The 26343-nt window shown below is 51.3% G+C and overlaps 1 protein-coding gene across 1 annotated transcript in view; it reads right to left on the bottom strand.

Moving 5' to 3' along the window:
• Positions 1 to 4830: 4830 nt before the first annotated feature.
• The window catches only part of RPH3AL (rabphilin 3A like (without C2 domains)), an 87653-nt gene continuing 66140 nt past the window's right edge, over positions 4831 to 26343 (bottom strand). The window contains 4 exon segments of the mRNA XM_065898039.1: positions 4831 to 4895; positions 6673 to 6744; positions 6747 to 6821; positions 8278 to 8391. Of these exon segments, the coding sequence (XP_065754111.1) occupies positions 4831 to 4895; positions 6673 to 6744; positions 6747 to 6821; positions 8278 to 8391 (326 nt within the window).

Raw genomic sequence — 26343 nt, 5'->3', positions numbered from 1 at the left:
CATTTGGGACAAATCAAGTCGTTTCTGCACTCCATGATTTTTACAGATGACACAGAACATCCTCCATCCCTAACTGTGAGAGTCTCAGGTTCAAAAGTTAATTGGTAAGTTGGATGCTTGAGACTCAGAAAGCAAGGATTTCTTGGTTCCCAGAACCACCATCAAGAACCCTTGACTCCTGGCAGCTCCCAGACCCTGGTGGGGGTATCTGCATCCCATCTCTGCCCTAAAGCTGAAGGCTTCCGGAGTTAACACATGATGAAACTGCTTCAGAGCCCCATCAACCCTGGGACACATCTCTAGGAAACACATTTGGAATTCCCCCTGGAGGCTGTAAGGATTGGATCCTTCTCCTAAACTCGGTCTGGTCCAGGCACGGGTTCTAGTGGGAGCCGAGTGTGGTGGCTTGTGCTCGTCAGGTCTGAGGAGTCTAAAGGGGGTGTCGATCCCAGCACAGAGGTTCCTGAGAGCCGGGAGGCAGAGGCAACAGCCCCTTACAGGCTGGGCATTTGGATACAGGGACCTCTGGAGCTGCATTTTCTCTGCTAGGCAGGTCCTCATCGCCTCTTTATCTTACTTTCCTGCTATGGCTCCAGGGCTCTCACCCACATCCCACGAGTTTATCCTGTTTGATACATATTTTTCCATTAAAAATTCCATTGTTAGAAATATAATTTGGTACAAAGTTAAAGTTTATAACATAGGGCAGCAACCTCCTGCCCCCCCCCATCCCCAACCCAAGTCCCTCTCTAGGCAACACTTAGAACTCAGCCATTTCTGCTGGTGTCTACCTTTGTACTGAAATCTCATGCTGATTCTACTTCTTGATTTTTCAGTTTTATATGTCATGATATAGAATATCATGATAGCATATTCAATCTCTCCAACACTGGTATGCTTCTTATCCTGTCTGTACATCTTTGGGTATCTCTCCCCTGTCCTCATGCTCCAATCTGGGCTGGCTGGCCTTGGCCTCTAGCCCACACACACAGCCACTGCCAACATCCTGGGGACTCTCTTTGCCCCTCTCCTCTGTTGGATCCTCCGTTTCCTGTGTTCCTGTGTCCTGGTTTTCTCCCTTGTTTGGCTGGAGCACATCCTGTAGTAGCTGCCTGAGAAAGAATGTATGGGAGGTAAATTAAAACAAAACAAAACTTCACAAGTCTGAAAATATCTTCATTCTACTGTCATTAAGATCTGGGTGGATATAAACCCAGCTTAGAAATTATTTCCTGCCAGAATTCGGAAGATACTTCTTCACTATGTTCTGGCTTCAAAATTTGCTTTGAGAATTTCAAAGCCATGTTAACCCCTGACCCTTGGTATATGACGTGTTTCAAAAAATTTTTTTCTCTTTGGAAGGTCTTAGGATTTTTTTTCTTTAGGATTTTTATCCTGGTGTCCTGAAATTTCATGATAAGGCTTGCTATAGCTCCCTAAATTTTTATTCGGAAAGATTTCAGACATATAATTCAAATATGACATATAATGAAATATTATAAATATTACAAACCCATCTATCCATCGCTGAGATTAATGAAACATTATCAGTAAAGTTGAAACCGTTCCTTGTGCCTCTTCTTCTCAAGATGTATCTTGAAAGCTGTTGTTTATCCTTCCTATGCATTTCTTTATTCTTCCACTGCATAAAATATATGTTAATATATAACATTTTTGCATGTTTTAAAATCTCTATATAGATGGTGTCATATTTATTTTTTCTGCCATCTGTTTCTTCGCTCAGCATTGTTTGTGAGAGTCATCTATACTAAGCGTGGCCTGACTATATCACAATTTATGGATCTCATCTTCTGTCGATGGTATTTAGGTTGTTCCCAGTTTTTAGCTAATAAAAAGGTAGTGCTCTAAACAACCCGTGCACGTCTTCTGGAGCACACACAGAAGAGTTCCTATAGGGAAATGGTTCTTGGTTCTGCCAGCACGTGGAGTCATCTGGGGAGCTTTACAAAATCCTAGAGTCAAGGCTGGGCCCCAAATTGATTAAACCAGAATCTCTAGGGGTGCATCCAGCATGAGTGTGTGTAAAGCTGGCCAAGTGATTCCAATGAGCTGTCAGTGGTGACCACCACTGCTCTGGACCAGTGTTCCTCAGGGTATGTGGTCCTCCAGCCAGCAGCCTCATCTGGGAACTTGAGAGACGTACATGCTCAGCCCCTGGCCCAGACTCGGTGGGTGAGAATCTGTTTTAGCAAGACTTCAGGTGATTGCACTGCACCTACAGGCCAGGTGCATCTTCATCTACAGGTATCGCCACATGGCAGCTCACGATGGTGGTGGCCCACCGCACGGCTGTGGTTTTATGTCACTGTGCTCGGCACTTGGTGGGTTCTTGCTCTGTGAAAGCTCCTTTCCTTCAGTCCTAGGAGATATTCTTGTATCATTTCTTCTACAATTTTCTCTCCTATCTTTTCTGTTTCTTGGCTTGAAAGTCCTCTTAGTTGGGGGTTAGACCTTCTGCATGGATCTGATGTTTTGGTTGTCCAATGGTCCTGACTTTTCTTTGTTTCGGTGTTTTACCTTCTGGGAGATTTTCTCACATCTTCCATCCCTTCTAATGCCTTTAAAAATTTCTGCTATCATATATTTTAAAAAAATTTTCAAGAGCTTTAACACTTCCTTTTAAAAAATGACACTCTCTTCCTGTTTCATGGGCAAATATCTTCAGAGGACTGTTCTCTGACCCCTTTCTTCTGTGTACTGGAGCTGTTGGTTTTGGTCAACTGCTGGTGCCCCTGGCTATGGACACTATGACTGTAACACAACAAAGCTAACAGGAAGCTCTGCACATGTGGGTGGGGCTTGGGAATGGGGGCCTCATAGTGGTGACTGGGTAGAGACTGGGGAATCGTCAATTTCAGGATCTGTCAGTCTTTTCTCTTTGCTCAGTTTCCCAGAGAGAAATTCAATAATGTCCTGCCTTGGGGTGGCTGGATGGGAACAGGCCCAGCTGTCAGCAGAGGAAGGGGGCTGAGGGTCTCCCCATTAACCATCGCTTCACCCCAGCCTTTGGCTGGTCTTGGGGTTCCCAATCCAGAATCCTTCTAGTTCAAACTTGGCCAGCTGTACACCTGTCTTCTACCAGGATCAGAGAAGGGCAGTCACGTGCCATCTGGGCTCGGGTCTAACCACTTCTTCCAACCAATACCATTTTCACACCATCTTGAACTCCTGCCTTAGGGATACCCGGTCCCTCCACGTTCTGAGCATTTGGGGGATTCTGCAGAGAAAATGGGCTCGTTAAGGGTTGCCAGCTCCCTTAGACACTTTGGGGAGTGGGGGAAGCCGGCACTAAACAAGTTATACTCTTCCAGCTTCCAAAGTTTTCAGACTTCTCTTACCTGCTGCCATCTTTGCAGTTCATGCCATTTTCATTCCTTTATGTCATTTTGGTGGGGTTTGGGGAGACAGAGGAAATACAGATGTGTTCAGTCCACAGTGTTTAACCACAAATCCTTGCCCATTTTACACGCATTTTGACACGTTTACATATAAGTTCATATGACTCATTTTGATTATCTGTACTTTTTATTTTTACTCAGATGGCCTTGTTTTTCCCATTCGATGTTAGGTTTCTGAGCCCTTCTAACCCACGCAGATCTAGCTCATTCCTTTTACTGCGGCTTAGCAAGTGTTCCAGCAACGAATGTACCACATTTTTTCCATCCATTTCTCTACTGATGCATCTCAGAAACACAAGTGATTGTGGCCTTTTGATCAACACGCTGGCTCAATGCAAATTCTAATCTTTATTGTTTCTATTCTGAAGCATAACTTGTCACAGGGAAACAGTGTTTTTATTACTTTTTTTTTTTTTTTTTTTTACTGTCTGCCAGCGACTAGGGTAAAAGAGCTAATGGTGGGGGCCTGAGAGCCTGGAGAAGAAGGCCCTTCGAGGACCAGGCACGGGGTGGTCAGGGGCGAGGGTGTGGACGCCATACACACAGAATCACACATTCTCTCTCCTCCAGGAAAGGTCTTCCAGAAGCATCTGCCCACACTTTGAATTAAGTGTTTTTCTGCCAAACTGAGCCTACTGAAGAGGAGTGAATTAATGGCTTAGGGAGCTTCACGCCCAGCAGGGGGCTCAGCTGAAGGCTGCTTGCTCTTCAGTGAGTGAATTCACAGTGTTCACCAGAACCCTTTCCAGCTCCAGCAGTCCTCGGGGAGGCCAAGGAGGGCTTCCAAGAAACCTAACCGAGAGCCAGGTTCACCAGCAGCTCCTGGGCCGGGAGGGAGGAGGCTGCATCCACGTTCAGAGCCGCAGGGGAAGGGGGAGGATGGGTGGATCTCTCATCCCACCTGCTCTGGGTTCCTCTCCGGGGGGCCACGCTCAGGTGTGAAGGGTCACGCTCAGGCTCTGATTTCTTTTTCCATGAATACAAATATGGAGAAAGCCCTACCTGGCATCCTCTGAAATTGCAGTGCATAGGGGAAGGCCCCAGAAGGTGGGTCGGAAGGCCCTTCCAGTCCAACTAAGACGAGAGCAAACTTAAAATGAACATAGGGGTAGACTGGGGGTGGGGCTGGGGGCAATAAATAAAGGTCACGGCTGAGGGGAGTGACTGGGGTGGCGGTGGAGAGGGGGGCTCCCAGGAGAGAAGGGGTGCAGAAAGGCACTGGGTTGGGGGAAGCAGACTCAGCCTTGCAAACGCTGGTTTGTTGAGTCAGAGGTCACGTCCGACAGGGCTGGCGGTGGAGGGCCCTGGGACTGGTCAGGAAGGAGCCGGGTAGGGTCTGGCTCCAGCGCTTTCTCTCTCTCTCAAGCTCTTCCACTGGAAAGTCTGCCCCACGCACCAAGCACGCCTCTGCTCAGGGCAGGCAGAGGGGACCGTCGGAGCCCACGTCAGCAGCAGGGGCTCGCCCAGGTGTGCCTTCTACCTTTGGGGGAGAGAAAAAAAGGCCACTATAGGGGGAGCAGAGGCAGAGTCCCACCCCAGTGACAGTGTGAGCTTTGGGAATGAGATGCAGGGAAGGCTGACTCCTTGCTGGAGCGGCCTGCACCTGAAGCAGCTGCCCCGTCTGAAACTAAGCAGGGGGCTGCCCGGGAGGGCCGGCGGCTGAGTGCTGGGCAGGGGGCACCTGCATGCTGGGCCCAGCCCTGCTCCGCTGTGCCGTGTCATTGCAGGCAGGTCGCCCAGTCCCTGGGCTTCATTGTGGCCATCGACACCTGGGCTAGTCAACACAGGTGATCTTGGGACGCCAGCAGGAGCAAATGGACATGGGAACATACAACCTTCCTCTAGGCCACTCCTTTCCAAGTAACAACTTAAGCCCTGGAACCCTGTCTATGTGCTGGGCCACACAGCCTGCCCCGTGATTACTGGACAGTTCCTGAAGACCCACTCAGGTAGGTACCTGACATGGACCCTGGATCTTACCCTCCCCGCAACCTGCAAGGGACACGATGTGGTCCCCATTTCAGTGATAATGGAACTGGGCACTGAGAGATCAAATATTAGGTTGAATCTTATGGATTTGCCAATATTTAACTGTTTTTGATCTACAAAAATGCAATTTCATGTGGTTCGACCTGATGGTTTGCCCAAGTTCCCATGGGTATGGGTGGCAGGGCTGGGACTGGAGCTTCGGCCTGCTTGATTCCAAACCGCCCTCCCTGGGGGGATTGCAGGAGGCAAGGGTAGGGGGGAGAGGGTGCACGCCCACGGCGCCTCCCTCCCTGAGACCTTCCCACCCAGCGTCACAGTCTGTCTCTGTCCCTCATGACCATCAAGAGGGGAAATGAGGGAGGAGGAGGGAGGGGAGGAGAAAGGGGAGGGGAGGGGCGCTCCCACAGGGTTTCCTGGGGGGAACTCCCCAGCCCAGCAGGCCTGCAGCTGTCCCCGTGCGCGGCAGGGGCACCAGCTGCTGCGCTGACCCACGCAGCGTGCACCATGGATCCTCCGGTTGTAGATGCACTAAGTCCAGCTGGGGCTTCTTTCTGGGAGGAGGCTGGGCGCCGATCGGGTACCTGCACAATTTTCTCCCGCTTGAGTGTGAGGACTCCCCTGTCCCCCAGGTGCATGGTGACCTCAGGTTGGCCGGGGCCGGTGGGAGCTTGGACTCTTGCCCTTGGCTTCCACACCCATCACACGGGGATAATGAGCCTCCTGTCTGTTTGGCCAAGAGAACGAAAGTTGACCTTGGAAGTGCAAGGGCAGGCCGGCCTCCATGCCGTCAGCTCTAGGGGTCCTGAATCCTCCCTCTTAGGGTTTGGGCCTGCCCTGGCCTGGGCTCTGTTTTGGGTGAGCTGATTTGCCTTCCTCAGCTATGCAGTAGGTTTCTGGAGGTCAGGGACTGTCCCCCACCGCACCCAGCCCAGGCTGGGCACGCACTGCCTGGTGACTAGCAGGTGCTCTGAGAACAGAGTTACTGTGACTGTTAGGCAGGAAGGGAAATGCTCTGAAAGATTATACATTTCATAAAGCAGAGGATGGAAACAGCCATTGTTACAGTTACTGAGAACGGATAGGGACAGTCACCACTGTCCTTTTGGGTCCCTCTTTCTGTTCATTGTGGCCACGGATGGGCCTGGCTTGCCTCGGTTCGACAGGCACCTGGTACAGGACTCAAAAATGCAGAGAACTGAAAACACCCCCCGGGGGGGATGCAGATAGAGAGGAGGTGGGTACGATGGAAGGAGGAGCTTGGTACTCACTGTGGCCTTTTGGGTCCGGCCTGGGTGGGGCCCCCACTGTGGGTCCGCAGAGCCGGTCCCGTCTCGATGGCCAGGCTGCTCTGGCTCCCTGAGAGGTGGCTGGGTGGGCGGGGAGGCCCCATCTTTGATGACTCCACACTGCCACCTGCAAGAAATCACATGAATGGTTCAGGGCTGCGTCTTTTGGGCCTTGAACCGAGACAGGGACCATCTCAGCCTGACAAGGAGCTGATCTAAAGTCTCCTCATTTGGAATTGTGACCTGTATCTACGGGACCGTCTGCCAGAGCCCCTTTCCCTGGGAACCGCCACCCCCTTTCCCCATCCACACGGCTGCCGTGTTCTAGCGGGACCCCACCCTCTGGCCACTACCGACTGGCCCACCACCTACAAAGGCAATCGAATGGGCCCTGAGGTCATTTCACTAAGGAACAAGTAGTTACCCACATGGAAACTGGCAGTGAGGATGAGTCTGTCCTGCCCTCGGAGAAGGAGGGTGTCGTGGGGAAGCGTGTACATTTCTGTTAACCCAACAAGAGGGACATTCACTGCTGCCTCTGCAGACTAAAGAATCCTCACTCAGACACGGATGTTAGCCCCTGCCTGGCTCAGAGAGCAGAGGTGGGGCCTGCAGACTGCACTCCATCTTTCCATCTCCTGACCCGCTTGGCCGCAGCTGAGAGCCGGTGTGAAGAGAGGGGACACGAGCTGCGGCAGTGGGAAGTGAGGAGCGTAAAACCTGCCCTAGCAACCAAGGCTGGCAGGTAAGTGTCCTCCACACTTTCCTAAGAGAGAATCTGCAGCCTGAAGGGGCCTTAGAGATCATCTAGTCCAGGGACAGTTTTCACCTCATGCATCATCCCCACCTACTGATACTGATCCCTGGGAAAACTGCATGCGGGAGGATTCCGAAGCCATGTCAGGCTCTGTGGCAGAGAGTACCGTGATCAACTGGTAATGTCTGCCATGGGCACAGGAGTGCCAGGCATTGGCATCTCTGACCTAGTCCAGACTGCCACCCCCTGCAGGAATTCCTTCCGTATCAGTTCTGGCAGAAGATCACCCAGCCTTCCATTTCCTTCCAGTTTGAGGCAGTTACTGAAAAGCTTTCTTCTTAGGTATTAAATTCAGCCTGAAATGTCACGCAAGTATCCCAGTTCTAACCTTTGGAGGGACTCTGAATGAAGCTGGTCCTTTTCCTGGGAAGGTCCTTCATGTGTCTAAAGGAAAGGAATGGAAAATGTGCCCCCAGGTCTTCTCTGCATATGTATCTGAGCTTCCCTTCCATATGTTTTTTTTTTGGCTACTCTACACAGCTTGTGGGATCAATTCCCTGACCAGGGATCGAACCCGGCCCATGGCAGTGAAAGCCGGAATCCTAACCATAGGCCGGCAGGGAACTCCCCTTTCCATCTGTTCTTGAGTGATGCCAACACTTTAGCTCCTAGCCCTCCCAGCTGATGGCCCATTTTGCCTCCCGGATCTAGAACAAGTCCACAGACCCAGCCACTGGGGAGCCACTAGGGAGCGGTAGCCTGTGGAAGCAGCAAAGCCACTGCCCCGGGGGCTTGGGAAACAAACAGGGCTGCTTCCCACACTTACCTGATTCCCCCCAGGGTTTGTCGCCTTTCCGGTCCCTGACCCCAGTGGGTGGGAGTCTGTCCTCCAGGCTGGAGGAGCTGAGATCTGAGTCACTGTCACTGTCGCTGGAAACCACTGGAAAAGAGACACCAGCACAGGAGGTCACCCCCACTGGCCACCACCGGCAGGCGTGTCAGACAGGGGGGACCAGGGCAGGCCTCTTCCTTCCAGGACAAAGTGGCATAGGACCTCCGCCGGCCCTGGTGTTTGGGGCACGGGGACAGTGGTCCGGGGATAGGGATGGCAGGGTACTCCTTTCTGTCAGTCAAAGAGGTGAGTCCCGGTGCGAGGAGGCGGGGACTCGGGGGTGCGGTGCCCAGTATGACCAGCACCGGCAAGGAAGGGCTCAGTCCTCAGGCAGCCATCTCCACCCATCACCTCCTCCCTGTGGCTGAATCAGAAGCCTCTTGCTGGGAGGAGCTGATTACCCCCTTTGGTGCAGGCCCAACTGCACCTGGCAACATTTAAAGGTGCCCGGCCATGCTCTGCAGGGATAATTCCAGTCCTCACTGACCCTGATGGAGGGCTCCAGGCCCCTGACATACACTAACTCAAGGAAGCTTCAGAACAACGCTGCAAGATAGGAAATAGCATTGTCCCCAATTCACAGGCAAGGAAACCGAGGCCCTTGCCCACAGTGGGATTCTTACTCTGGCGGGCTGGCTCCACAGCCTGTGTTTGTAACCACTCTGATTCCACCAGAAGAACGGAACTGGGAGCCAGCAGGCCTGGGCTCTCATCCCAGCTCATCCAGCAACTTCCAGTGGGGTCTTGTGAATGCAGAAGGAGCAAGGCTGGTGGGGCTGGAACCCCAGGAGAGGGAAGGGGAGGGAGGGGGAGCTCCCACAGTGAGCACCTGCTGTGGTGGAAACCCTCTTTTCTGGACTAAATGCAACCATATTTGGCTGGTTAGTCAACAGTGGGAGTCATAATATAGGATCTATTCATACATTAAACTCCATTTTAATTTTAAGCATAGAAATGTACATCCATTCGCCAATCTTTTTTTTTTTTTTTTTTTGCGGTACGCGGGCCTCTCACTGCTGTGGCCTCTCCCGTTGCGGAGCACAGGCTCCGGACGCGCAGGCTCAGCGGCCACGGCTCACGGGCCCAGCCGCTCCGCGGCATGTGGGATCTTCCCGGACCGGGGCATGAACCCGTGTCCCCTGCATCGGCAGACGGACCCCCAACCACTGCACCACCAGGGAAGCCCCATTCGTCAATCTTTTGATGGAGGGCTTGGGTGCTTCTTTGAGATCGACCCACACGGTCTTTTGTGTCTAAACTGCATCCATATCGCACTGTGATTCTCAGGTTCAGTTTCTTATTGGAGCAGATCTTGAAGACACGGGCAAGCAGGAATCCTCTATTTTTCCGTTTCTTTCTCCCATTTTTTTTTTTTTTTTTAACAGTTGTGCTGCCTACACCTAATTCAATAGCCTTTTTAAGCAAGTGACTCCTACCAAGTCTTTCCAAAGCCTTGGTTTTAATGAAAGGACTCTGTGTCTTTTCTGACTTTTGTCATCAATTTATATAACATTTAACTAAATGATGTAATTATAATAGCAAGTATAACTGCACAGGAAGGTTTGGGATCACAGGTAACCAGCTCGCATAGGTGACTAACTCAGCGGGTGGGGTAAGCGTCAGTGTGTCTTCCCCAGGAATGCAATACGCTGGTTACGGAGGGAGTTGAGTGCTTTCTGCCAGGCACTGTGCTAGGCACCTTGATCTGTACAACAAACCTGAGCCATAGGGACATGTTTGGTGGGAGATGATACTGGAAACAAAATCAATCTATATCAAGGGCGGCTAATAGGTTTCGTCTGATGCTCTAGGCCCCTCTGGAGCAGCGTGCAGAGAAGAATCCTGAAATTGCATTAAGGCCCAGCAGGAAGACAGTCTGGTCAGTTAGGGAAGCCCACAGTGGTTCCAGGAAGGGAAATGGCAGAACCTAGGCCATGTAGCTTCCACCTGGATCTAGAGCCTTCTGGAAAGTTTTCATGCCTTCAGCCTGTGTCACCTTTCAGCTAAGAAAGTCACAAGTCATAGAACCAAGCAACCAGAGGGGCTGGCGCTGGCTGACCACTTCAGCCTAAGAGATCCTTGACCTTGTGCTTCCACAGCAGGGCAGCCGTGCTTCGAAAGCTTTAATGACTAATTGGCTCTTCTCCCTCCCTCATCCCCACATCTTGCCAGTTTCACTGGCTCTCCTATCTGGGGCTCCTCTGGCCCCACGTGGCCTGGAGCTCCTGCCAAACTGCCGGTCAGCACCTCCTGCAGGGACTGGCTTCCCTCTACCCAGAATGCCCTGCCCACCCCTCTTCTTCTGGCTTAGTTCGGGTACCACCTCCTCCAGGAAGCCTTCCCTATGGCTCCCACCTGTCTGGCTGAACGCCTTGTGTGTTCTGCTACACCTGCAGCAACTACTTCCCGCTTTAAGTGTTCTGTGTGTGTTTCCCCCAGCAGACGGAGAGGCTCCTGGAGGGGAGGGGACAAATTGCACCACAGTTAAGGCTGGCATGCTTCTCCTGCAGAGCCTGATCCGTGGGGGTGGGACAAGAACGATGCCAACAGGATTGCTTCCAGCTTTGCCTTCCTCTGTCTGCTCAAGGATTTTGCCTCTTCTGCTGTTTCTTTCCCTTCTTGCCCTCAAGAAGAGTTCTGCTTTGGCTTTCTGGGCTCTTGTGATGTAGAATCAAAAAGAGATGGGGATGGGAGGGGTTGTGGTCCACATGCCCCCTTTACAATATCTGAGAAACGCAAGGAAAGGCCTGACTTATTTTGCAATCGCGTTTTAGGTCCCAGACTGGGTTTCTTTGATTATGAATCCACCGAGATCCGATCTTATGGGCATGAGTTTTATAAGCATTTACGTATTTTCGGCTCATTCACTGACTGACTAAATGCCAACTCTGTGGGTCCTCAGACAAAGGGAGTGGGAGGTGGCGGGAGGTAGCAAGCAGCTCCCCATGTCTCCCTAGGGGCAGATGCAAAGGAACTGGGGAGGATTCTGCCCCCTCCCGCAGCAGGAGGAGGGGGTGTCCAGCAGCCTGTTAAGCGGTGGGAAATCCCTGAGGGGAACACGGTTACTGTTCTTCACATTGGTTTCCCCATCTCTTCGGCAGAGACGCTTGCGGATAATTTATTCCTTTTTCCTGACTCGGAATGTTCCGTCTCCCCCATGTTTGATATGCAGGACCTTCAAAATTCTGGGGCAGGGTGGAGAATATGAGGCTGAGGCAGTGGGGGGTAGGGGACACGACACGGGGCTCCACGGTATGGAAATAATGCCTGGATTCTTTGGCGCTAATGAGCAGATGCCACAGGGCACAACATGCCAAGAGCCTGAAAGGAGACGATGGGAAGGGACATCCCAGGACTCGGGTTATGGTGGCTACTCACTCACCCTATTTCTTCACTCTGCTCCCTGTTCTGTCATCTGTGGTACATGGTCACAGTATTGAGCTAGGAGTGGGCTTAAGCCGCGAGGAGACTGCTATGCTACATTGCAAGAGCATTTTTTTGTTGGGAGGGGTATGTGTTGTCCAAGCACCAACCCTGGAGGTGGGGTTCGGGGGCCATATTGCCTAGTTCCCACTTGGTGCCTATGCTGTGCAAGGTTTAGAAAAAATAAACCTCCCCAAGTGACAGTCAGTTGTCTTGTTTTTTTGTTTCCTTTTATAGACAAGGGCCACAGCCATGGAAGGGGGGGAACAGCCCCAGATGACAACTGAGCTCACAAAGACATCACAGAGCAGAGAAGCAGCCAGCCAACGACTCATCCCTTTTGGATTCGTCTCCCTCAGCTCAAGCATCCTTGCTCACTGTGTCTGCGATTTCAAGCAGGGGGCCAAGCCTCAGCTTAGAGGTCTCTGTGGTGCAAACTCAATCCCATTTCTAGTCCACTCTAATAAACCCCACTCGAAAGGAATAAACCCAAGGAAGTCGGCAGTGTTGACACCTGGCCTCGGCACTTATGTCAGTGGGAAAGAAACGCACCAAGGAGACACTGTGGAGAACATCCCTGGACACAGCCCAGTGCAAACGCTGTTTATCCAAATACTCCTTCGGCAGCAAGGGAAGAAGTTTTTCTTCTTCCTCCCCCTCCAAATGTTGCTGTTAAAACCTGAACCTTGGCTAATTTGCCATTCGATTGCGCTGCCACCTTTTTCCCTGCACGGCAGCTGCGATCGTAAATCTTCCAGGTCTATTAACAAAGCTTTTAGGCTCATAAATCTTTTGACTCTTGCCCTTCCATCCTCAAGAAAACACTCTGTGTGTCTGGAGGCTGAGTTTTTTCCTCTTATTCCCCAAAGGCTGAGTCTAGGATGGTTCCGTCAGTGACGAGCGCTTGTATTCTGCCCACGCCTGATTTTCAGATTGAAAATGGGAAAACACCAGGGAGAAGACTGTCCCGATAGCTTCCCCAAGAAGGAGGTGTCACTAAATGGATTCACCCGGGCTCTGCCAGGAGGCAGGGAGGAGGGGGGCCTCCCCCTCTGCAGTGGCTTGAGCCCCTGGACCACTTGCTTGGGGACCTGGCGTCCCTGAGATTTTCCCATCATGCCGCAGCAGGGCTGCCCCACTCTGCCCAGCTCTCATCCTCAGAAGCGGACAGCCCCAGCACCAGCCATGCCTGCTTCTCTGGGGAGAGGCCAGCTTTTTTTTTTTTTTTTTCCCCTGGCTCACTCTTGGATGGATTTGCAATTTGACTGTCACCATGGAAACTCAGAGTTTTGGTACATGAAGGTGGGGGGAAGTCTTCCCTTTTGGAAAGTCTTTCCTGACTGCCTCAAAGAACATGTGGCAGCTGCTGGCTTGTGGAGATACCTTGCCTGGGACGGTCCAGGGGACAGGCAGGATGCTGGCCACTGGACCTCACAGCACTGCACTGGGATTTGGGGGACCTGCTTCCTGCCTCTCCTCTGCCACCATCTCTCTTTGTGACCCTGGGGACACCTCTCAGGGCTTCATCACACACAAAAAGAGGCCAACCTAGACAGCCACTCTGGGTCTGAATCCTAGGATTCAACTTCAGGTCAGGTTTGTTCCATCAGTGGAGAGACCCCAGTGCCCCACTCCGGTTGAGAGGTGGGGAGATGTGACTTTTGGGCCACACAACATCTGCCTGCCTGGCACAAGGACAGCCAGCAGCCTGTAAGCTCGGGAGGCCCTTGTGAGCATCTGCGGCTCTGCTTGGAGGCTCCCAAAGCCCCAAGAAATTACGGGAATTAGAGAGGAAGAGAGATATTTTCAGCAAATATTCTGCCAAAGGCAACGCAGATGGTGGAAATTTTTGCATACTAAAAGCAAAAAAAAAAATTTTTTTTTAATGTAAAGGAAAGATAAGGCCCTGGGGAATGCGGAGACGTCCCCAGTTAGCCTTACCCAGCCCACCAGGCGGGCACAGCTGCAGAGAAGAGTCACAGAGCTGTCCGCATGGGGGCAGGTGAGGGCTGCCCCACCTGGGAGTAGGGCCAGGCTTGCAGCCTGAAATCCCACCAAGATGCCTCCCAAGTCTGGGGCTCTGTTTGGTGGCAGCAGGAGCGAGGTGCAGGGGTGGTGAAGAGGCTCTGAGTCACACAGTGTCCTGGCTCTGCCACTTTCCAGCTGTGGGACTTTGGGTCGGTTTCTTCACCTCTCTGTGCTCAGCAGGCCCACCTATGAAATGGGGTAACGATGGATCCTTTCCTGGGTTGTTGTGAGTATTAATAGAGATAACACAGGCAGTGTCTGGCACATGGTAGGTACCTGATAAATGGGAGCTATTTTATTTGATGGGGGGGGGGGATGCATCCTGAACTCATGGCCCACACCATCTGGTACAGAGCTGGCCTCTGCACTCACCATGTTCGGTGCCCGGGCCAACCTCACAGGGGTGGACTCACTTTTTCCGGGGAGCTTAGATTTCCAAGTTGTGTTTCATAAGACATTGGAGGCACTAGGTGCCTTCAGAGGCTGTTTGGAGGCCGAGCTGGGATTTGAACCCAGGCCTAACTATTGTAGGAATCTCTGCTCTTTCCTCCTCGCCCAGGATGCAGGGCACCCCATGGTCTGGCCTCACCCCAAGGGCTCTGGTCCCCTGCAGGTAGGTCAGTTCATCCTCTGTTTCCTCAACATGCCTTTTCCCGCCAGAGGCAGGGGCTGCAATGTGTGTGAGAAAAACGTCTAGTTCACTCCCAACATCTAGGGTTGAATTCTAGCTCTGCTTTGGACACTCCTGGACAAATACCTACATCTCTCTGAACCTCAGTCTTCTCATCTGTAAAATGGACACAATAACAACTACCAATAAAATAAGACCAAGAGATCAAGTAGGACAAAAAGCACTGCAAGTCTAAAAAGCTATATGAGCCTATACATATTTTTGAAAATTAGATTCCAATTCATACTCCGGGAACCCATCCAAACCGTGCCCCTGTTGGAAAATTTCTCCAGCCCAAGGATGGAAGACAGGCCCTCCTTCACTCTCCCCACAACTGCTGGCGCAGCTCTTCTGGCCCCTCTCAGACAACCCCTGGCATTGCATTTCTTTTCCTACAAACACCTGCCTCGACTTCCCCAACTGTACCAGGAGCCCCTTCAGGACACGGTCACGTCTTAATTGGTGTCTGGCTCCTTCCCTCAGCCCCCATCACTGGGCCTTGGGCCAAGCAGGCACGCAGCAGGAAAAAACGCGGCACTGTGCAGAGACAGCAGGACTGATGGTGGTCAGCAAGGTGGTGGCGAGCCAGCTCGGGCTGGGCTTTCCACCAGGCAGGCGCCTCCTTGCAGCCCCTCCCAAAAGGACACTCAAGTGGGATGAGCGAGCCAGGCAATGGTGGCCTCAGCCTGAGCTAGGCACAGACTAATGCGGGGAGGGGCTGTCGGAGGCTGGTTGCCATGGACACGGGATGAGTGGGCTCTGGGGAGAGAAGTGCACTGTTCATGCAAAACCTTCTCTTCTTCCAAACCCCAGGCCCCAGGACGGGCTCTTCCTTTGTTTTGGAAACTCCCTCCAGGGTCCCAGAGAGTCAGGGTCTGGACAATAAGAAAGGTAGTCCCAAGGCCAGGGGGCCTGTCCTCATAGGGATAGGCTGGGTGGAGCGAGAGAGGCTCAGAGCCTTCCTCCCTCCCTCCCTCCTGGACTCAGAGTCAGGAGATCCGGATGACCCTCCCTGTCCAGCTGCCTGATCACCCTGGGCCTCATTTCCTCATCTCTGAGGTGGGGATAGTCACAGGACCACCACAGAAGGAGGGGTGAGGGAGTGGGACCCGGGAGCTCTCCCTCCTTGGTCCCCCTTCCAGGCTGCCACCTGGGACCTCAGCAGGGACAGCACAGACCAGGCCAGGAATTGAGAGTTGGGGAGCGGAGGGTTTCCTGTGCTTGCTTATTCATTTGCCATTGATTCTAATTAACTCCCTCCTTGGGGCTTGCAGACAGACAGGAGGTACCAGATAACGAAGATGAATCCTCAGGTCAATAGTGATGTGGTCGCCAGCACTGAAATCCTGTGGTCCTGCCCTGGCTGAAGGAGCTCCAGACAGAATGGGAGATGGACGGATGGAAGATAAAAACAGCTCCTTCCAGGGAGAACATGGTTCTCTGCAGGGGAGGTGGAAAGTGTTCAGGGAAAGGAGAAGTCAGGAAGGACTTCCTGGAAGAGGTGGAATTTAAAGATGGGCATGATTTTGGCAGATAGAAATGCTGGGACTGGGGTGTGCCAGGCATCCCTGACAGAGAACAGGAAACACAACGGCCAGGTGGTGGGCTTCTCCAGAGCCAGGATAGGCTCAAAAGGAAGGCTCCGGACTCAGGCACCTAGGGGACGAGGGGCTGGTCTGGCTTGGATGTGCTCTGCACTATTTCTCTCTGGCAGGTTACTGCTTCTGATTTGTGGCAGAGATGAAGCAAAGTGGGTGCATACCTCCTGACAGTTCCTTTGCTGGGATGCAAAACGCATCTTCATCCACTCCATGACGTCAGTGCTGTCTGTCTGTCCTTCTTTAGGTCTCTGCGCCTTTGTCTTTGACCTCATCTCTTTGTGCCTCTCTTGTTGATGGTTTGAAAAAAAGCTCTCTCTCTGCCTTTGCTTCTCTTGTCTTTCTTTCCCTCTCTTGTGTGTCTTTATGTCCCTGTGTGTTTTGAGTCTTCTTGGGTTTGTCTCTTTTTTTTTTTTTTGCGGTACTCAGGCCTCTCACTGTTGTGGCCTCTCTGGCCACGGAGCACAGGCTCCGGACGCGCAGGCTCAGTGGCCATGGCTCACGGGCCCAGCCGCTCCGCGGCACGTGGGATCCTCCTGGACCGGGGCACAAACCTGCGTCCCCTGCATCGGCAGGCGGACTCCCAACCACTGCGCCACCAGGGAAGCCCTTGGGTTTGTCTCTTGATCCCTATTTCTGTTTTGGTTGGTTTCTCTCACTCTCCAGTCTCTGCACATGTCTGTCCATCTGTCTCTGGGTCTCCGCCTCTGTCTCTGTCTATCACGTCCCCTCAGGGTCTAGCCTCAGGGTGTATCCCTCAGGTTCCCTCACCGGGGCTGGAATCTCAGTCCCTGCTCAGGCCCATGGCATCTGATCTCAGAGCCTAGGTGGGGGGCTGGGCTGCCAGCTTTGCCCGGACTCCATGTGGACCCCAGGAGCAACTGAGACAGGGGCGGCCCGGCCCCTCCTTCCTGTATGGAGATCACCGGACAGACAGCTTCTCCCAGCCTCTGCCGCCACTCCTGGACCAGCGAGCGGAAATCATCCTGGCCCCATCCGTGGGGCCGGCCTCCACGCTGTGATGGACAAGAGGCCTGGGGAGAGGCCTGGGGAGCCGAGTGGAGTCAGCACTGTTATCTCCGAGGGCTTACTGGAGTCAGACAGGGCAGGCGGGCCCAGATTTATTCACTTCACCAGGTCCCCAAAGGCCGAGAAATCTAGAGTGGGCGGAATTAAGCTGCAGGTCCACACGGCGAGGCAGGTGAGCGGCTGGAGAGGGGTGTGCTGTATTGCATTTGGCGAGAGTTCTGCGGTCATCTGCTCAGCTGCAGCCGGGCTGCCTGGGGGTGGGGCCTGTTTCCCCAGTTCAGCTCAGCTGGGGATTGCAGGGTTGGCGGGGGCAAGGAGTCCCAAGACCTTACCTTGCAGCTGGAGTCATCCAATCAGCTGAGGGTGCCATCGGGTTGGGACAAATGAGCAGCGATAGCCATGCCCCTGGCCTCTGTGGTGTGGCTAACGAGGGCCTCCTGCTCTTGGAAAATCAACCCCCAGGCCAGCGAAGATGCCCAGGACAGGCAACAGGGCTGCAGGGGGCAGGGGTGGGGTGCAGCGGTCGGGACAAGGGTGGCTCCTGGAAGCTCAGGGCTTCTATTCTGGGGGTGGCCCCTCCATTCACACATGCCAGCACCGAGCTAGCGTTAGGCTTCACCAAGGAATCCGAAGGTCAAGACACATTAGTAACGCATGGGCTTCTCTCTCAAAACACAGCCACGCAAGACATGGCCAGGCCTCTGTTTCCCTGAGACTTGGGAAAAGGGCAAAGTTTCCCGAACACCATGGGGATTTCTTGTTCTGCCCACGCCGAGATTACAATGTAAATTATCTGCCTTAGTTTCCTCTTCTATAAAATGGGACAACAGTAGTCCCCCCAGCACAGGTGTCAGGGGATTACACAAATGCACAGAGCCTGGCATGGGCTGTGGTCCACGGCAGCTGAAGGCTGAGACCTGCCTCTTTCACCTGCACAGACCAACAGGCAAGTGGCACTCAGGCCCTCAGCTGAGCCTGGAAGAACGGTGGCCGCACAGAAGACTGACTGTCAGTGTTTGCCCAAGCGGGGCTCACAGTGGGCTCCGGCAACTCAGCACCACCATCCCCTCTCCTGCCCCCGGTGGGATGGACGGCGTTCCCATCCCTAAACGGCTAGTGGGAGCCACAGCCATGACTGTCCAGCTATGACTTCTTTTTGCTTATTTATTTTTTGGACCCCAACAGCAGACCTACACCATGAAGACCGGGGTCAGTGGCTTTCAGGGTGCCGGGCTGGACACACAGCGCCCTCCTCAGGTGGTTCAAAAGCAGCCTCTCCTCCCACCTCTCTGAGCAGTCCTTTCTGCCTCACATCTGTGTGTGTATTTGGTGGTTTCTATTATATTTATACATTAAAAAAGCCCAGGTACTTCCAGCTGCCCAGGACTGTAGAACCCATGCAGGGTGGAAGACGAACTGAGGCGGGGAAGGTGATAGTGAAGCATTAGAGACAATCCCGGGGACAGGACCGTGAAAGGAAGATTCCGGAACTTCATAAGCACTTAGTGATTGTTTACCACAAACACAGGGCATGGGGTGGGGGGAGGGGGATGGGATTTCACTGGCAGCACATACCCGGAGTGTGTGTGTGTGTGTGTGTGTGTGTGTGTGTGTGTATGAGTGAGACGGGGCCACTGCTGAAATGGGGCTGGTCTTTCCGGTAGACACAGCCTCAATATACAGTCTGGGAGCTGCTTTACCACCTGTTAGAAATTCCTCCATAAAGTCTCATCCCCTTGGATTTGGAACCATGAGATATGAAAGCTGAATGAGAACGGACTCTCTGTCTCAGTCCCCGTCACCCCCGTCCTCCTCATGGGGAAACCAAGGCCCAGAGAGGAAGAAGGACTTTACAAAACTAAAGTTTTCCTGCCCGGGGATCCCCTATTAAAACACAGGAGCTCTGCAAGGCCTGACCTCTTAAGCCCTTATTGGCGAGGCCCTGGGGGCGACAGCGGTGGGTCACCTCCACAGAAGGCGCAGAACCACCGTGGGCGGGATTTGTGGGGTCAGGGTAGGAGAAAGGACGCCCAGATGTGCCATGGTCAGTCTCCTGTCTCCCACTGGTCAGGTGAAGGGTCAGTGAGTGAGGTGGGCTGGATATGAGAAGGCTTCACTTCCACAGAAACGTGCGCCCACTGTTTTTGCAACAAGTGTCCCTGTTGGTCTAACTTCTAATCTCTCTCTTTCACTGGGATGTGGAAACAAGAACTATTTCACTTTCTCCTTAATAACCCAGCAAGGGTGATGATCAAAGAGCGTGAGAGACAATAGGGAGGGGTGGGGACTGCAGCAAACCAGAGACTGCAAGGCCTGTGTGAAGGGGGAAGCTGCCACTTAGCCTGTCCAATTTTTCCAGGGAGGGGCAGTATGCCAGACCTTCTGATTTTCAAAAAAGAAGCCAGAACTCCATATTCTTTTTAATGAACATTCTCTACCTTTAAAAAAGTTGTCAATGAATTTAAAGCAGTGAGTCGGATCGAGTCACTGTTCCATCACTTTGCGACCTGTAACGCTAGCAAATGTCCAACCCACCCAGGACCGACGGCATCCCACCTCCAAACGACGAAGACCTGCTCTACTCTGCCTCCTTCTCCAAGCCTCGGCCAGCCTGCCCGCCGTCTGCCCCCTACAACACATACTCCCAGCTGCTCTGAAGGCTGCAGGGAGCCCATGTACCACGTTCAGCCTGGTGTGATAGAAACGGCAAGTTCTGAGTCTGCTGGGGAAACACTGGGGGTGAGGAGGGAGTGGGGGAGAGGGCAGCTGAGCGCCCTGAGGAGCTTCCAAAACACTCATTTCTCAGGAACAGAGAAAGAAGGAAGGCGGCATAGCAACAACTGGCTCTGGGCAGTGAGCAATCCTGTCTGAAAATAAAACATTTTACAATCCACAACCGTGGCTCATTAAGAATGAATGGATCTACTGGTATAAATAGCACGCTGCCTTAAGAAGTCAGGAAACAGCATATGCGTTTGATGGAAAAACGGCTGCCGCAAAACTGCTTATTAGCTCAGTCGGCTGCAGCTCTGTGCTAACGAGACAGAGGTCTTGGGTTCAAAGCCATGTGGCTTTCTCAATCTTGGGCCATAGACTGTGTCCCCATCCCCCTAGCCCTGGTCACAACATGGGGTCATAACTCTGGATACATAGTAACAAGCCCCATAGTAAGCTTCCCCCAGTTTCTGAGCCACAGTATCCCTACTATAATATCCAGCCTCTGCTTGAATGCTCCCAGTGATGGGGAGCTCACTGCCTTGTAGGATACAAAACACCCAATTCTGTGATTCAATGGCTATTGAGCAAGAGATACAAATTTCTCCCTGCTCTGTCCCAGCTCTGCTTTTGGGGGAAGCAGCCTCAATTGGGTGTACTGGGCCACACCATCTACAATGTCTGACAGGTTACAGGCTTGATGCATAAAGGGCACCCTGAGCAGGAGGGAGTTGGGCCAATCGCGTCCTCCCCCAGTGTGGACATGGGTCCTGAGAGTGGGGGCAGAGGCTGAGACTGAAGGGCATGCAGACTTGCAGCTGAGTACCAGCTGCTGGACGGGCAGAGGCTGGGGAACGGAGCTGATCCGAGAGTTCCCTGAGAAGCAGGGATGCTGCCATATCCCCCCATCCCCACAGGCCTCGAAAGCCTACCTCTCCATCCCTGCTTCTGGGAGAACTTCCTCAGCAGCCTGGCAACCAGAAACCCTTGAACCAAGTCCGAAAGGGGAAAGCCAGTATGTGTGGCGACTTGGGTAACAGCTTTACGCCGAGCTACTCTCAGAGCGGAGGAGAGTGGGCTGGGATTCAGAAGCCTGCATCCCAGGCCCTCTTAGCGGCAGCCTATGTGACCTTGGGCAGACACCCCACTCGTCCTCCATCACTTAGAGCCAATTTCACGTCCTTAGCCGCCCCATAGGCTGTTCTGAGCATCAGATGAGATCATGGCTGTGAGTCAAGGAGCTCTGGCTGAGGCCAATGCAGTACCGATGACTCGGCTTCTCCAGGGGGACAGGGGATGGTGGCGTAGGGGCGGGAAGGCTGGCTGAGGGTTCATTCAGGAAGGGCGGCCCCAGGAAAACATTTGCAGCTGAGCTGAACCAGACTGCTTAACCCAAACAACCTCGAAGCTTGCTTTCACTGGACTGCAAACAGAACCACAGTTTGGGATTTTAAAAAAAATTTTGTTTAAAACCTAGTGAACCAATAAAGTGATAATGAAACTCTGATTTTTCTTAAAACTACCCAGCTGGAAAAAATCCAAAACCTCGAAGTACTTTTCCAGAACAGACCTTGAAGTGACCAGTGTGTCATTCTGTTCAGTTACACCCAGGAAGCCTGCGCTCTGCTCAGGGGGATGACGGAGGGTGGGAGGAGGGAGGGTTCCTGCGGAGGGTCCTGGGGAGGGATTGCACCCGGGCCTCAGTGGGGAGGGGAAAGGGAGTTTGCCTCGTGGCTACTGGGCACTCAGGGCACCTGCCTGTGTTCAGCTGGGGCTTTTTGGGGTCTAGCGGGGCGGGCAGAATGGAAAGGCCTCCCCAGTCCGGCCAGTCCACAGGGCAGTGACGAAAGCTTTAGATGGCGATGGGCCCCCGGCCCCCAACCATTGCCTGGCCCCAGGCTCCCTAAGAGAGGTGAATATAGCAAAGCCTCACAGATCCAGGAGTCGGTCTCCCAGGAACCTCGACTCTCTGGCTCCCATCTGAGAAAAGGACACACATCCTAAAATACCCCCGGAGCACTGTATGGACCCGAGACTTGGGGCTTCAGCGCTGCCCCAACCCCATCACAGGTGTACAGCCACAGCTGGGAAAGGCGGGGCAGGCCAGCCACAGAGCAGACCCAGGGCAGTGCTGTCTCCCAGTCACAGCACTGGGGGGCTGAAGAAAATAAGCACCATCACGTTAAGTGTCCTCGGCCTTGGAGGCAGAGAAGCACAAGATCCTATCTGAGAAAAACTGCCACACATAACGACTTCAGTCACATCAATTCAGCTCTCCATCAACAGGGCGTCAGGCTCCTCCGGCCAAGTACCAGCCTGCTTCTATTATAATGCAAGGCTGCAGAAGGGAAAAGCTTAATTTTCCAGCCTCCTCTTTAATCTTTCTTCTTTTCCTTATAGTGATGGCCGGAACTGTAGCAATCATCTTGTGACCATGAGGGAAAGAGCAAGAAATATCAAGACGTCTGTCCTGACCTCACTGAGCTGCTGGACCAAAGCTGCAGTTGCCTCCTCTAAGCTTTCAAGTATATGAGAAGGGCTTCCCTGGTGGCGCAGTGGTTAAGAATCCGCCTGCCAATGCAGGGGACATGGGTTCGAGCCCTGGTCCAGGAAGATCCCACATGCTGCGGAGCAGCTAAGCCCGTGCGCCACAACTACTGAGCCTGCACTCTAGAGCCCACGAGCCACAACTACTGAAGCCCACGCGCCTAGAGCCCGCGCTACACAACAAGGGAAGCCACCGCCATGAGAAGCCTGCGCGCCGCAACGAAGAGTAGCCCCCGCCCGCCGCAACTAGAGAAAGCCCCCACGCGGCAACAAAGACCCAACGCGGCCAAAAAAAAAAAAAGTATATGAGAAAAAACATGTAATCTCTTATTACCCAAATATGCCAGATTAATATCCCTACACCCAGCAAATATCTTTCCACACACTGCCTGAGGGTGGGAATCCAGCTGAGAGGAAAGATGCCTGCAGAAGGGGTGGGTCCAACTCGAAAGAGATTAAGGCCTAAGAGCCCACAGTACTGGTTCCACTATTTACACCTTATATTTTACAAGGGAACAAAGAGGCCTGGGAGTACACAAAAACTGACTATACTTATTGCTGCCATAAACTTGGACCTGCCAAGGGAAAGTAGCGTGGAGCACACAGTCCAGTTGGATTGATTGGCTGGGAGGGTGGAGCCCTTTCCCCAGAGGCAGCCAGGTCAGACCCAGGGTCAGTCACAGGAGGAACTCAGGTCATATTCTTTCCCTACCCCAGAAAGAATGAATGTCCTGCTATGAGTAAGCTTGTAGGGGGCTCACCAAGGGGTCTGCATGCAAATCCTGGACCAAAATCAACACCCAGTGTCCACAGGAGGGAGAGCATAGTCAACTCAGGTAGTCAGCCTACCTGTCCTGTAGGCGCCAGAGTATCTCTGAGTTTGACACAGAGGAAAGAAACACTTCTAATCTTTCTCTAATACATTCACTGTGTTATTTCTAACATTTAGATCTTTAATCTGTCTGCAATGTGTTTCTGGATACAGATGGAATGGGATGGAAATCTAATTATGCTAGCCCTGGTTGATAAATAAACCAGTTTTTTTCCTGTTGAACTGAAAAGCTACCTATGTTTAGCTTCCATACATCCTTAGGTCTATTATTTTTCTATTCTGTTCCACTTATCTATATAAATATTCTATTTATTCTGGTGACAATACTACACTGTTTCTCTTGACTATAGTAACTTAAAAAAAAATTGAAGTACAGTCGATTTACAATGTTTTAGGTGTACAGCAAAGTGATTCAGTTATACACACACACACACACACACACACACACACACTCTTTTTCAGTTTCTTTTCCATTATAGGTTATTACAAGATATCGAATATAGTTCCCTATGCTATACAGTAGGTCCTTGTTTATCTAGTTTACATACAGTAGTGTGTATTTGTTAAACCCAAGTCCCCAGTTTATCCCTCCCCTCCTTTTCCCCTTTGGCAACTATAAGTTTGTTTTCTATGTCTGTGAGTCTATTTCTGTTTTGTAAATAAGTTCACTTGTATCATTTTTTAAGATTCCACATATAAGTGACATCATATGATATTTGTCTTTGTCTGACTCACTTCACTCAGTATGATAACCTCTAAGTCCACCCATGTTGCTGCAAATGGCATGATTTCATTCTTTTTTATGGCTGAGTAATATTCCACCGTGTGTCCTTTGATAAGATTCTATAATTTTCTCCATGTTTGACCTATAATTCTTTTTTAAAATTTGTTTCTGGGCATTTTACAATTTTTGATGCAATTATGAATGGATTTTTCCAGTTCTAATTAGTCAGTATAGAGTAAAACTGTTGATTTTTTGGTGTAAACTATTGATTTACTCTGTGTCCTGTCACTTCCCAAATTCTCTTATTAATCCTGGTGGGTTGTTTGAATAGACCCTCTTGGGTTTTCTTGGTATACAATTACATCACCTGCAAATAAGAGAATTTTTTCTTTTCCAATAGTGACAGATTATTTTATTTTCTTGCCTTGCTACATTAGTTAAATACTACAGTATACTGTTGAATGATGGTGATGGAGGTATTCTTGACTTGTCTTTTGATAGAACATGGCTTCAGTGCTTTATCAGTTAATATGATATTTGGTGTTACATTTCTGCTTTTTGGGTAATTTTATCATATTTAAGTATTTCCTTTTATTCTTATACTACTTAAATTTTTTATTTAACAGATTTTTTAACCTTGTAGAAGAAGACATTTCAAAGGAAGATAGGAAACCTATGAGCCACAAAGCAAAAGAAAGACATATCTGACTTCACAAAAATGAAAAGAAATTGTTTTTAACTGGTGAAATACTATAAGTAAACACTAAAGTCAAACAAAATATAAAGTCAAGGAGAAAAAGGTTTGCAACCCATTTAATACCCCTAAGGAGCATCTACAAATCAGTAAGAGAAAATAAACAACATAATAAAAAATGAGCAATGAGTTTAAACAGGCAAGTTTTAAAAGAGGAAGCTTAAATAATCAATAAATAATAAGACATGAAGACACGTTCAAATGTACAAATTAGAAAAATGAAATATCATTTTTCTTCTAGCCTACTGGCCAAAATGATAAACACCAAAAATATTCATGGCAGGCAAGGATGCAGGTATAGGTGAGTATAAAAAACTATAACAGGGCTTCCCTGGTGGCACAGTGGTTGAGAGTCCGCCTGCCGATGCAGGGGACGTGGGTTCGTGCCCAGGTCCGGGAGGATCCCACATGCCGCGGAGTGGCTGGGCCCGTGAGCCATGGCCGCTGAGCCTGCGCGTCTGGAGCCTGTGCTCCGCAAATGGGAGAGGCCACAACAGTGAGGGGCCCGTGTACCGCCAACAAAAACAAAAACAAAAAAAACTGTAACATTTTCAGAATATAGTTTGGTAATGTCTATTGACATTTAAAACACACAACCCGTTTTTGGAAACCTGCCCTACAGAAACAGAAGCATCATATACATATAAGGGTGTTTCGGTACGGCCTGCAGTGGCAAAAAGCCAGAAGTCATTTCAATGTCCATCAATAGGTGAATAATTAAATCACAATATATGATATGATGGGATTTTACTCAGCCATTAAAAAGAATAAAGTAAAATTTTTGTATCTGTTGACCTGGAGGGATGCCCATGATATTCTGTTAAGTGAAAAAAGCAACACGCAGAGTTATGGGTAAGAGGCTATCTTTGTTGTTAAAATAAAAACAAAAGAAAACATAACCCTGTATCAAGTATATGTTGGTAGGAATAGGGAGAAAGGGGTTCGGAGATGATGGCAGGAGAGATTTTAATTCTTCATAGACTTTTGAATTGTTTAACTTGTTAAAAATTTATCAGGTACGCTCATGTAATTAAAAATTAACCAAGACAATTTAAAGGAGGAAGAAAAGGGACCTGCCTCAAAAACATCAATACATTTCACTTGATTGCTCTGTGGCCTGCAAACTTCTTGGCTTCTATCTATTGATTCCCCTTCCTCTTCCAAGTGAAGTGAGCTGGGATGGCGGGGGAGAAGCTGGGAGACACAGGTGTACCTGCCCAAGAGGGAGGGAGGGAGAGAGAGTGAAAGAAAGAGGAGAGAGTGTGGCAGGGGCCGGTGACGGGGCGGTGGTCAGAGAGAGGGAGCTGGTGTCAGGATCAGCTTCCACATATGGGAGCAGGGACTGTGGGGCTAGCCCTGGAGACAGGGATGCGGGAGGAGAGCTGCCTCGGGAGAGCAAGGTGGTTTTCACAGCCTCCTGGGCTGTCCACCAGACCCCTGACCCAGGGGAGCCTGAGGTCCTAATGAAAATCCCTCCATAGGCCTTTCAAACATCCCGGAGCAGGTGGGTAGTTCATTCCTTCATTCTTCCACTCAATCACCTAATAAGCATCTACCTTGTGCCTCTCCCATGCTACGTGCTGAGGAATCGGCCTGTTCAGGACAGACATGGCCCTGCCTGCAGACAGCTTCCAGCGTGGTTGGGGGAGCCCACACCCCAGTGCTGGTCACTCTGTTTCT

This window comes from Phocoena phocoena, chromosome 19 (genome assembly GCF_963924675.1).
Source record: "Phocoena phocoena chromosome 19, mPhoPho1.1, whole genome shotgun sequence".
In the NCBI taxonomy this organism is placed as follows: domain Eukaryota; kingdom Metazoa; phylum Chordata; class Mammalia; order Artiodactyla; family Phocoenidae; genus Phocoena; species Phocoena phocoena.
This window is presented reverse-complemented; position numbering and strand designations above follow the sequence as displayed.